The 12,001-nt window shown below is 47.4% G+C and overlaps 1 protein-coding gene across 1 annotated transcript; it reads left to right on the top strand.

Annotated features, from left to right (window-relative positions):
* The first annotated feature begins 322 nt into the window (after positions 1-322).
* On the top strand, positions 323-11,862 carry PPA1 (inorganic pyrophosphatase 1). The gene is made up of 11 exons (XM_072871042.1): positions 323-443; positions 629-693; positions 3,532-3,585; positions 4,032-4,151; positions 6,140-6,226; positions 6,537-6,663; positions 7,185-7,312; positions 8,848-8,933; positions 9,160-9,229; positions 10,368-10,407; positions 11,524-11,862. Exons 1-11 carry the CDS (start codon positions 380-382, stop codon positions 11,553-11,555), a joined length of 873 nt encoding a protein of 290 aa, XP_072727143.1. The 5' UTR covers positions 323-379; the 3' UTR covers positions 11,556-11,862.
* The last annotated feature ends 139 nt before the right edge of the window (positions 11,863-12,001 follow it).

Raw genomic sequence — 12,001 nt, 5'->3', positions numbered from 1 at the left:
TGGACCATGCCACACCGTACTGCTGTGGCCATGCTGGACCACGCCATGCTGTGCTGGACCAAGCCATACCACACTGTTGTGGCCACGACAGGCCACACCATGCTGTGCTGGGCCATGCCACACCACGCTATCGTGCCCATGTTGGACCAGTCCACGCCGCGCACGAACACCCCAGGCCCTGCTGCCCGCCCCGCGCCACGCGGCCGCGCGCCCCCGCCCCGCCGGGGGCGGGGTGGGGCGGGGGCGCGCGGCCGCGTGGCGCGGGGCGGGGCAGGAGGAGTGAGTTTGGCGCCTGCGCAGTGCCCAACCCCTTGGTCGGAGGGGGGCATGGCGAGTCGCGCCTGCGCAGTGCGGTAGCCGGCGAGCTGCGTGCGGCACGATGGCCGGCTACAGCGTGGAAGAGCGCGCCGCGCCTCACAGCCTGGAGTACCGGCTCTTCTTCAGTGAGTGTCTACCGCCTTCCTTCTCCTCTTCCTTCCCCTCATCCTCCCAGCCCGGGGGTTGGGGGTCCGAGCTCCTCTGGAGGCGCTGGGGGAGCCCCCACGGCCTGAGGTGCGCACCCCCCTTCCCGCCCCTCACCTGAGGCGTCCCCTCAGGCAGGGCCTGACTCGTCCCCCTTGCCTTGCAGAGGATGCCGCCGGGCGCTACATCTCTCCCTTCCACGATATCCCCATCTACGCGGACGCCGGCAAGGTGAGAGGGGCCGGCTGTCTTGCGGGGAGCAAGAACCACCTAGCTAGGTGGCTGGTGTGGCCCCGTTGCTTGGGGCCGGTGACAAGAGCAACCGCTGGAGCTCTGGGCCCAGGGGCTGAGTATTTTGCCAGTGCTTCTCAGGGGGTGCGGTCCTGCAGGCCTGAAATACCCGAGGGAGGCTTTCAGTTCCTTTCGTTGCTTCTCAGCAGGAGCACCCTAGAGGAAGCATCGCCAGATTTTGCAAAGAATCGGTGCCCTTCCCTTGCAGTCTTGGCCTCAGGTAGAGTGATACAGGAGAAGAGAATGGATGATCTCATTCTCATATTTGTATCTGAGATACCAGTGGTTGTCTTGAACTTGCTTATGAGGTCACATAAAAGCGTTTTGGGTTAAAAGAAGCAGTTTTATGTTTAGCTAAATACCTACATCCATTCCTATGGAGGCATATGCTCAGGCTGCATGATATTTCAGGCTTCCGTTTTGACTGCAGTGAGGCCCCTTTATGCCTGCAGTATAATCAGCTGCTGAACAGGAGGTGAGGATGTTAGATTCTTGTTGTACCAGCTCCTGGGGACCTCTTGCCTCACCAAAAGTGCAGCTGGGGAACCTGCCGCATGCAGTGATGCACGGCTTTTGCATCCTTCCAGCAGCTAGCAGTTAGTCAAATTAGGCTGTTCTGAATCACTGTCTAAAATGCCCCAGCTCTAGGAAACCAAAACAGCTGTGCTTCAGTTTTTACTGAATGCTTTTTCAGTGCTAACTCGGGCTCTCTCACTGTGTTCCTTACCTTTGTAGCTCATTTCTTCTTTTAACACGTACTAAAAAACTGTGCAGCTTGAGAAATGCAGTGGATGAACTGTTCTAATGTTTGTGACAGAGGTGTAATTTGGAGGTGGAGAGTGGTTATGGGAAAGGAAAAGAGTATGCAGAATTGAGAGGTGAACCTCTAAAAAGTAGCTGATTCAGCTTTGAGGTGCAGGTGTTGTCAGAATATGCTCTGGGAAGTCTGAGGTGGCTTTTGCCTGCTCAGAAGGAAAAAGAGGGATTGTAGTCATCAAGGACAGTGGTGAAGCAGTTTCTGTGGCCGACTGGGAAAGCACTTTCCAAAAGCAGGTGTCTGAAAGGTAACTCAGACAAGGAAAATCCGGATAATGCTATGCTTTGCAGATGCTCGCAGAATGGGAGGGAAGAGCAGGGGACTGAGTATAGGGGTGAGGAGGGTTTCCACGGACTGGTAATGATTAACAAGGGAAACTGGACTTCTGGTGTGCCTTCAGGCGCTTAGTGCTGCTTGCCAGCATCTCCGTGCCAAGTCATTAAAGAGAAGCAAGTATCACTGAAGGTCGCAGTCCCTGAAGTTACACAATAGTGCTGATGACATTAGACCTCTTTCTGTTCCTGGAGTGCCTCTCTACAGAGATTTTACTCGTTACTTAACGGGTTCATTACCAGCTATGGTAGGGAGCCCAGCTTGCAGAAAAAAGGTTGCCTTACTCTGTCTGGGCTCCTTGATCTTTATCCTTAGACTTCTAAGACACTGAGAGGATTGCAGGGTGTTTTTTTCAGTCTAGGGCTGGGATGTGCTGACCTTATCTGTACCTGTGTGTCTTGGCATTGTGAAGGAATGACCTTGGGCTGCTCACTGGGTGTCTTAGACCAAGGCAGATCTGTCAGTTGGACTGTGGGGAAACTGCAAGCCTAACAAAGATGCACCCCCAAGTCATCTTTCCTTGCCTGCAAAGCTGTAAGCACCCTGCCTAGCCAGTTCTGATTGCCTCATTCCTTTCCTCAAGTTACTTATAAATAAAAATAGTATAGACCGTTTTACTTTCAAATTGCAAATAAGCAGTGACCCCCTGCAATTAAGGGTATGTATTAAACTTCTGGTAGGGAAGGGTGTGGGCAAAGTCAGTGATGTAACAGCACGTGTTGCACAATAGCAATCTAATTATGGGGCAGTACAGGTGCAAGGGATTTTGCAATGCTAATACTGCTTAACCTGGGCATTAGAAACCTTGTCGATGCTAGGGAGCAAGGTTTGACTTTTTGTTAAAAGCCGTAATTTCTTCAAACAGCAAATGTTAAGGTTCAAGCATGGAAAAGCTTGTTTTCTTGAAGAGTCCTCTCTGACATTGAACTCTCAAGAGTCCTCTCAGCCTAGCTGGAGTCAACAGGAGATGTTTTCAAGTGTCACCTGTAAACTAGATACTGCAAAATGTGGTTCTACGTTTCTCCCCCACATCTTTATCCTTGCACTGTGCTGCTAACAATGTCTGTTGGCTTGGAGGGAGGAAGCTCAGGCATCTCTCCGTACTTCAAGATGGACTAGAATATTTGGGAGTGATGTTCTTGATCATTCAGGATAGTACATAGGTACCCACATTACTAAGTAGATGGCTTATTCCTACAAGCCTTGTCTCTCCTAAATTGCCAGGGTGGCTCTTGCTGTAGCATTAAGTGCTTTATATTTAATAAATATGCCTAAAACCTAATTTTGTTATGCCCGAGATAGTTTGTATGCAGCTGTCTTCGATTCATTTAAACCTGCTATTCTGTAATCTGGGAACATGATGGAGGCGTTCATAGGTGGCAACTGATGGAGCATGTGTGGGTAACCTTAATCTGGCTTTCATGGGATTCAACTTTCAGTGATGACATGTGACTGACTGGACTATGGGACTTCTATCAACTGTATCAAAATTGGCACTGGAAAAAAACAGAAAAAAGTTATGGTTTTCATGTGAACTGGCTGGTTTTCTTGCTTACTTATTTGTGTTCCCTAGTTTAAAGTGTGGTCTTGAGATTCCTTCCCATTCATTGATATTTTGCTTTCTTTAGAATGTGTTCAACATGGTTGTGGAAGTACCTCGGTGGACAAATGCTAAAATGGAGGTAACTATATTACAGTTCCTAGCTTAAGTGCTTGAGCTGACTAGTCTATTAATCTTTGGCTTTACTGATTCTCTCCTTCTCAGTTCCACCTCCTGAATCGGAGTGGTTTCTAACTTCTCGTGTAAATACTTGCTTAATGCTAGAGGTCTAGTATGGAGGCTGAGACTTGAAGAAGTTGCAATAACTTAGTATTCTTCTGTGGCTTCTGATTGAAGCAGAATCTTATGGCTCTCAACCCCATGTGGTTCTGACAGTTGTAAGTCTGTTGAAAACTATATCCCAGGAGATGGCAATGCCACAGGAAATGGAGTTGCCCAATATCTGCTGTTGGCTTCAGGGCCAGCTCCTGGTCTCTTGGCTGGTCAGTTAGCAACCAGCTTCATTAAAAAAAAAATTGCTTGTTTTTTCTTAGCAAAATAGAGAGATTTATGTAACTTTTCTTTCAGATTGCAACAAAGGATCCCTTAAACCCAATTAAGCAAGATGTGAAGAAAGGAAAACTCCGCTATGTAGCTAACGTGTTTCCCCATAAGGGTTATATCTGGAATTACGGTGCTATCCCACAGGTACTGTAACTTGCCTCAGTGGCCCATCCTTTCTGGTGGGGTGGAGGGAGGATACCTGTGTGTGTCTCTGACTACCACTGTATTAATGAGCAAAAGGTCAGCTGAGAGTCTGATCTGGAACACAGCACTTGCAGCTGCATATATAATCTTGCTAATGAAGAGAACCTGCCAGGAAAGCAGGGGTACTTTTAAGTAGAAATCTCGAGAGGTAGGCTTGTAGCTAATGCTGTAAACAAGCCATCTGAGGATGAGCAGCTGCTGCTAGTGAGGTACCTGCTATGTTGCTCTTCTCCTTGGCTGCTTGGCAGTTTGGTTGGACAGTAGCTAGCAGGCCCTTGTCTTTGGATGAAGGAAGCTGTCGCTACATGAGGAGCTGGGCATCTGGCAATGCAATGCCCTCAGTTCCTGCCTGGTGAGGCATAAAGAGCTAAAGTTTTAAGCTAATGGTACAGGATCTTGGTGTACGGCCCTTAGGCTGAATCTATACAGAAGATTCTTCTTGCAGTGAATTAGCTGATTGTTTTACACTTTGGATGTGGACGATGAAAATCTGAATAGATCTGAAGACTGTATCTTTCCCATTTCTGTCCCTCTTATTGTTCAGGTCTACACAGCTAGACTAATGTATTGAGCTGTTGGATGGTAGTAGATGCCCTGTTCTCAGCGTTGGATCTGAGTGGCACAAAGGCACTCAGAAGTCCAGAGACTGTGTGAGGCAGACATCTGCAGCTGCACAGACAGAGCTGTTACTCTGAAACAGCTGGCAAGGAGGGACAGACAGATGGTGACACCTGGACACATGCTCTTAACTGGCTGGTGACTGCTAGACAAAGAGGAACTTTGAGCAAGGCTGTTTGCCTCTGATGTTCTCGAAGGTTTGAGTTTCCTTTAGAGAAATAAATTGTCAGTGACAGTTCACAGGGAAACGCACTGAATTTTGTAATTCTAGTCTTGATAGCAGTGCATGTCGAGTGTTTTCTCCAAGTGGCTTAAGACAGTGTTTTGAAGTTGAATTGTTTTCTACTCAGATGGATTCTGGAGCTAGTTTCTTTGTACATACATGGCTTTTGAAGCCTTCACTCAGTCATGTGTTAGTGGATCAAAGATGTTTATGCATTAAGGGCAAGGGACCAAACTTTAACACTTCCTTGTAGAGAAGAGCAGTAGCGATTGTGAAGAGTCCTTCAGCATCACCCAGGTTTCAGTACATCTTCCTGAATGCTCTGGATGCATCACGAGGTCTTGACTACACTAGTCATGTCCTGGCATGCAGAGATTTGGGAAGAGCATTCCTTCTTTTTATATCTCAACAACCTTAGAGGTAGATGCTCCTTATGATGCAAGTGGGCATGGTGTCCTTTCGCTTCTGATTAGAAGCGTGTTAAAACAGCAGCTATTATTTTTGGAGGCATAGCTCAAGTGCCTTATGGAGTCCTCTTGTTCAACGTATACTCACTGCTTTAGGTGAGATGCACTAGGACACTGGGTAGCACAGGGTATGGGACTCCGCATTCTTGTCTCTGCTCTAGTGCAACAATGTGTCTTTAATTGTTTAATTAAAAGGAAACAATACACCCTGTCTGTCTTCCATCTCTTTTGGACTGCTATCTGGAGTTCAGGAAACTTCTGTTAAGAAATGAATAGGGAGAGGAACAGGCAGGCAGCCAAATCAATGAGTGTTCTTTATAGATGTGAACTTCACCTTTATGCAGCTGTGGAACGGAGGAGGAAGTCTGGAAAGTAGTTGAAAAGAGGTTTGTCAGTGGGAGGGAGCAGCTTACCCGTGGCAAGATAAGACCTTTTAATTTGGATTCAAACTGCATTTGCAGGCACAAGTGAAATAGTAGCCCAACCACTAGACCTGAAAGCAAGTGTGAAGTGGGCCATCATCTGTATCTTCGAGGCAATTGCATGCCTGAAATAAACCTGCTTTTTGTTTCCTCTTGAAACCTGAGAGTTCTTATTTGTGTGGGGGGGTTTTTTTGCAGACTTGGGAAGACCCAGGTCACAAAGATGAAAATACTGGCTGCTGTGGAGATAACGATCCAATTGATGTGTGCGAAATTGGAAGCAAGGTAATGCGTTCTAAAGGGTAACTGTCTTTTGAAACGTGTAATTAATGTCTCTGAAGTAAATTATCCAGAGACATTATTCAGTTCCTACCTCCTCTACCTTAAGAATGTGATGTTTCCCTCCAGTGCCTCTGGAGATTGTTGATGAGATCTTGCAGCATGAGCCTTGTGAGCCAGGGCTCGTGAACCGCTGATAAGCGATAGCTAATTTTGTGGTACCCGACTGCTTGCTGAATGTTCACAGCTTGCACAGTCTCCTGTTGTGCGTTCCTTGGATGCATCAGTACAGATAACAAGGTCTTCGTCCTTGCAGGTCTGCTCTCGAGGAGAAGTCATCAAAGTGAAGGTGCTGGGCACGCTGGCACTGATTGATGAGGGAGAGACAGACTGGAAGATAATTGCTATCAATGTTGAAGACCCTGAAGCAGACAACTATAATGGTAAGTTACAGGAGGGAGGAGCAGGCTTAGTACTTCCCTTTCTCCATTGAGAGCCTGCAGGAAGCTTTCAGGTCAGGACACGGACTTGATCCTTCTGTGCCACAATATTCATCAGATGTGATACTGGAAGGACAGCAGAATAGGATGTTATCAGTCCTGTAGCAAACTTCTTACTGCTGTTTGTCCCAAATTGTCAGTCCTCTGCACATCCTGGCTTCTTGAAGAAGAGGGAGGCTGTAGAGCCTGTCCTCTGAGTGGAAGGAAAGGGGTTGTACAGTAAGTCTCTAATCAAAGCTATTTAAATGTGTCCATGCTCCTGGGAGCAATCAGGATATACTGTGAAGGTGAAACACTAGCTTTCCTATGCAGATATCCACTCTGTGTCTTTACTGTAACCTGTCTGCAATGTTGCTAAGGCTACTTGAGGAGGTGCTGAAAGAGGGACAGCTCAGAAGAGCAGGGTAGTAGCTAAGTAACTTCTGTTACTATATCTGGCTAACAAACCTTTTCTCCATGGCTAGATATCAATGATGTCAGAAGGATGAAACCTGGATACTTAGAAGCTACAGTGGACTGGTTCAGAAGATACAAAGTACCTGATGGAAAGCCAGAAAACCAGTTTGCTTTTAATGGTGAATTTAAAGACAAGGTAGGATCACCTTTCTTCATTACTGTGAGCGTGCAAAAGCATGCTGTCCAAAACCTGAGCTCAGGGTGCATGGGGACACAAATGAGTAGTCGCTGAGAGAATGGGTTTCTACGGGGCTACTGATAACTGACTTCATCCTTCCTGCTGTTTTTCTAGCCTACCATTCTGCTTGTTTCCAGCCTGGTTCTTGCAGCAATACTAGGATAAAAAGTGTGGGGTTATAACCTGGCTGCTGTTGGATATTATCAGTTTTTTCTTCTAGATGACATTCATGTGGGATCACTTCAGGGCTGGGAGCCTCCATGTCAGAACCAGGATGGAAAACACCAGGTTTATTTGCTCCTGCTCTGGAGCAAAGGGTGCTTGACATCACCCTTTGCCTCCCTTGCTCACTGGCTTTGCTCCACTGCAGCCTGTTACAAGTTGACTGCTCAGGAGTTAAAATGCTGCTTCCTTCAGGCGTGAAGTGTTCCCTCACGCCCTTTGAGTAAGGCTCTGCCTGGCAGCATTATTCCTCTGCCTCTTCTCTGGGTTGGGTCAGATATCTTACTGCTCCTGAATGGGAGAAATCCTGCTTCTGCACCCTCCCTCCTGCCAGTCCTGGTGTGCCGTGAGTGGGTTAGTGAGGTGACTCAACTCCCAGAGCCCCAGAGTTGGTGCAGGAGGTTGGTGAAGGAGAGGGCCTGCAAAGCCTGATGTGGGAAGGAAAGGGTAAGGGGGGAAAAACGGAAGTCACGCGGGAGTGGACTTGTCCCTTTCGACTGTAGCACAGCACTAGGTTGGGTGGGCTGGGATGTCTCACTGCCCTTCAAGATGGGTGAAACTGGAATCAACGCCAAGGCGGAAAGTAGGGACAAAGAACCTCACACGTGTTCCTGCAGTGTTTTATTTGGCTCTGTGTGGTATCAAACCAGGATATTTATTGCTGATGTTCATGCTAACAAAGAATTGTGTGCTTTCTTCTCCACCTGACAGTTTAATGCATATACTACTTTTTTTAAGGACAAAAGCTGTGATATGCTTGGAAGCAGATGCATTTTTAAATAGTTGCAAAGCTAGATTAGGTGTGTGTCTCTTCCTCTTGATCTGCATAGCAGCTGAATGATTTGCCTGGAGTGGAAGAAAGCTCGCAGATAGATCAGCATCAACTAGCTGCCAAAGACAAACCGAGTGGGAGGAGCAGCGGGGTGGAGATGCTTTTATAATATAGCAGTGGCCCGAGACTAGAATATCTGTGTTCAGTTTCTTTTGGCTTCAAGCTCACTAGGTGACCTTGCTGTATCCTCCCATCTTGAAAGTAAAACAATTGGTGTTATAATAAAATCCCTGTTGTTCAGCTGTTGTGCACTGGGAGGTTGCTGTTGTTCCTGAAAGGCGCAGCAATGGAAGGGGTCTCTCTGAGTCCTTTTCAGAGTCAGAAACTATCTAAAATCAGCCTATAAATACTGGCTTCTTGTTCCATGTAACCGATAGTCTGGAGAAAATGGCCTAGTACTTACACATAACATGATGTTTGTTCTCATCGTCAACTTCAGGATTTTGCGGTGAACGTAATCAAAAGCACTCATGAACACTGGAAAGCTTTAATAGCGAAGAAAACTGACGGAGGGGAGATCAACTGGTAGGTTAATATTTGTGGTACTGTGCGCATTCCTCTCCCCTAAACAAATAACCCTGAAACTTCCTTTCGTGAGTGGTGCCATGCTTTCTGTTAGCTGCTGGCTGTCTCCGCAGGCCTTCCCCTTCAACTTGGCAACTATAACAGCGATTCTTAATATTCCATTCTTTAATACTCTTGGGGGAGAGACTTGGCTTTCACGTTCTCACAAGCGACCTTTCTTTTCTAGCACAAATCTGACGGTGTCTGACAGCCCTTTCTGCTGTAGTCAAGAGTGTGCAAAAGCTACTGTGGATGCCGTAAGTACAGATCTGAGTGTGCTACCCCCGACATCAGCGTCAGGCAAAACGATACAATTTGTGTGGTACCATAAACTGCCCTCACTGTGTGAATAGCACATTGTACACTCAGAATTTTTCGGATGACTGAACACAGCACCTGTTTCTGGTTAAATAGGATGGGTGCAGAGCAAGCCAGACATTCCTCCGGAAGCTTCTCCTTGCCCTTAGTCATCTGGGAGATGGAATCCAAAACAGAGTTTGCATGAAGGGCTAAACTTCTGAACTGTAGCTTGGCTGTCAGCTGTTCAGAGAGTGTTTGGCCTTCCAAGAGCTTCACAGCACAGGTCACCCTTTGAGAAGAGAAAGTCTAATTTCTGAGACCCTTGCAGCCAGGGAGCTGACATCCTTTGCAATTAAAAGCTTGAAGTTCCCAGTGTAGTAGCCCTACAGTTTCAGGACTTAAGTGCATCTCCTGGGGCTTGTGAAGTATTGTTGTTGGCAACTTGAAAGGGGTTATAGAAGAATGGGGCAGGAACATCAAAATGCAAATGTTGCCTCAGTGTATGGAAATGTGACTGGAAACCAGAGTCTTTCCATAGCCTTCTATCATTGTCTTGGTTTTAAAAAGGCTTGTTATCCTCTGGTGTTATCCAAATTACTTCATATGTTTTTGAAAGTGCAACCCTCGTGGAGGATGTGTCACCAGCTAGGGACCCTTGTCGGTCTTTGGTTGCTCAACATTGGGTGAAAGCTCTTCAGAGAAGTTTTTCGAGAGTCCTTTGTATTTCTATTCCACCATCACGTTGTAGGTTTAAAAAAAGCAGGCTGCCTGCAACTGTATAGACGCTGGAGCGGTAACTGCTTGTGGTGAGAAGCAGATGGCACTGCAGCCTGTGCTTAGAGCAGAGCATCTCTGGCATGTAGGACACGTACGGAATGAGGAGGCTGTGGGGATGACAGGACTCACGCCGCACATGAGCTCATTTATTCCCTCCCAGCTGACCAGCACTGGCTGCCACAGACTAATTTACACTGCTTAGATCTTAAACTGTGCTCAGTGAAGACTCATCCAGCTCTCAATGATGTCTAGTGAGCTTCAGGCCTAAGGTCAACCTCTGTCAGCAGTTGCTATCTGCTAATACACTTCTTGTTTCAGGCACCACCGTGTGAAGCTGCCAACCCAATCCCACCCGAAGGTAAGTCTCACAACCCACGTTTATGTTCCAGTGCAGAGTGGAGGCTTCCTCAAAGGAATTAGCAATAGGAAAATGAGGGTCTTAACTGACAGCTAGGTACGGCTCTAGCGCTAGGAGAAATGGACCTTGCTGGACCTAACTTGTGTCAGTAATGCTGTTTAGTTCCTGAATGACTTCTGTTGTTGCCTTATTTCCTTGTTTGGGTACACGAGGCAGGTAAATGAGTGGTAAGTAGGAGACCTGAGGTGCCATAGTTTGCTCCAGAAGAGATTAGATTTATAGAAGGTCCTGAAAGAGCAGCACTGCAGACGACTGAAGTGCAGTGATAGCAGGAGAGCGGTTTTAGTTCCTCCAAAACAGGGGTTTCACCAGTATCCTCAGCGCAGGCGAGCTGAGGAAGGGAATTACTCCCTGTCTGTGCAGAGCAGAAATCAGTTGTGTGTTCCGTGCTTCAGTTGCTACTGAGCCTGCTGATCAGAGATCTGTCACTGAACAAGTGTCTGCTGGGAGCTGGTAACGAGCCTCTTGATGCCTCAGGACATGACTCTGTAAGAAAACAACGGCTGTGGGAGGAATCCTTGCTCAGCTGTCGTCTTTTCTTTCTGTGTGAGGTGGCGATGGGCACCTTGCACACAATGTCTGGACGTTGCTGTGGCAGGGACAAGGCCCGAGGGCAAGTGCGAGCTAATGACAGTGTTGACATGACACCCACGGCCGTGTGGCAGAAAGAGGAGCTAGGCTGTCGTTTCCAATCTCTTCATGGGTAATAAACCTGCAAAGAAATTGATGTCTTCCGTGTGGGTGTGGGAGGTGGAGGTAAAATGACTTTACCTCCCTGAGTCAGCTGAGCCAGAGGGAAGCCGAGCTGGCTCTGGCTTGCTGTCCTCGCCTGAACTGAGTTGTGTAGAGTGAGTGAGGGTGACTTCTTCAGGAAAAAAAAAATACATGCAAACAGGGCTACACAAGAACCTGTTGGGTGTGTGGTGGTGGTGTTGACAAGGGCGGGAGGAAGCCCCTGCGCTGGAGGTGACACGTGCAGTGCCTTATGACTACTTAATAAGTAGATGGCTAACAGAGGACTAACCCCCTCCTTTTTTTTTTTTCTGCCCCACACAGTTGACAAGTGGTTCTACTACCAGAAGAACTGAGGCCTGAAGATGGGTGGTGAAACAGCTGTGTCCTTCCCACTGAGGAGTTGCCACATGCAGGAGTAGACCAGAAAAATAGTTTCAGTGTCGACAAGAAGACCTTGCCTGCAACTTTGCTGATTAGAATTACGTATCTAGCAGTGACGTGTTTGCTGCATCGAGGTCTTGTGGAGGCTAGAAGACATAACTTATAAAATCAAAACACCCTGCTTGTGCGTGGTCGTACAGCATACGTTGTAAATCGCAACAGAAGATCACTCGCCCGGTACGTGTATGGATGCTATAAATAAAAACTACTGAAACTGAACTCTGTGGGGCTGCTCCTTTCCCTCCCTGTCATGAAGCCCTGGAGCCCAGGGGTGAACTGCGGCCCTTGACGGGTGGGTTGGGGGGGATTAGGGGAGGGTTTATTGGGTCATGCGGTATTGTGTCCCTCGAAGAGGGGA

Source organism: Ciconia boyciana, chromosome 8, assembly GCF_034638445.1.
Source record: "Ciconia boyciana chromosome 8, ASM3463844v1, whole genome shotgun sequence".
In the NCBI taxonomy this organism is placed as follows: domain Eukaryota; kingdom Metazoa; phylum Chordata; class Aves; order Ciconiiformes; family Ciconiidae; genus Ciconia; species Ciconia boyciana.
Note: the sequence above shows the minus strand (reverse complement) of the source record. Positions and strands in the feature narration are given on the sequence as shown.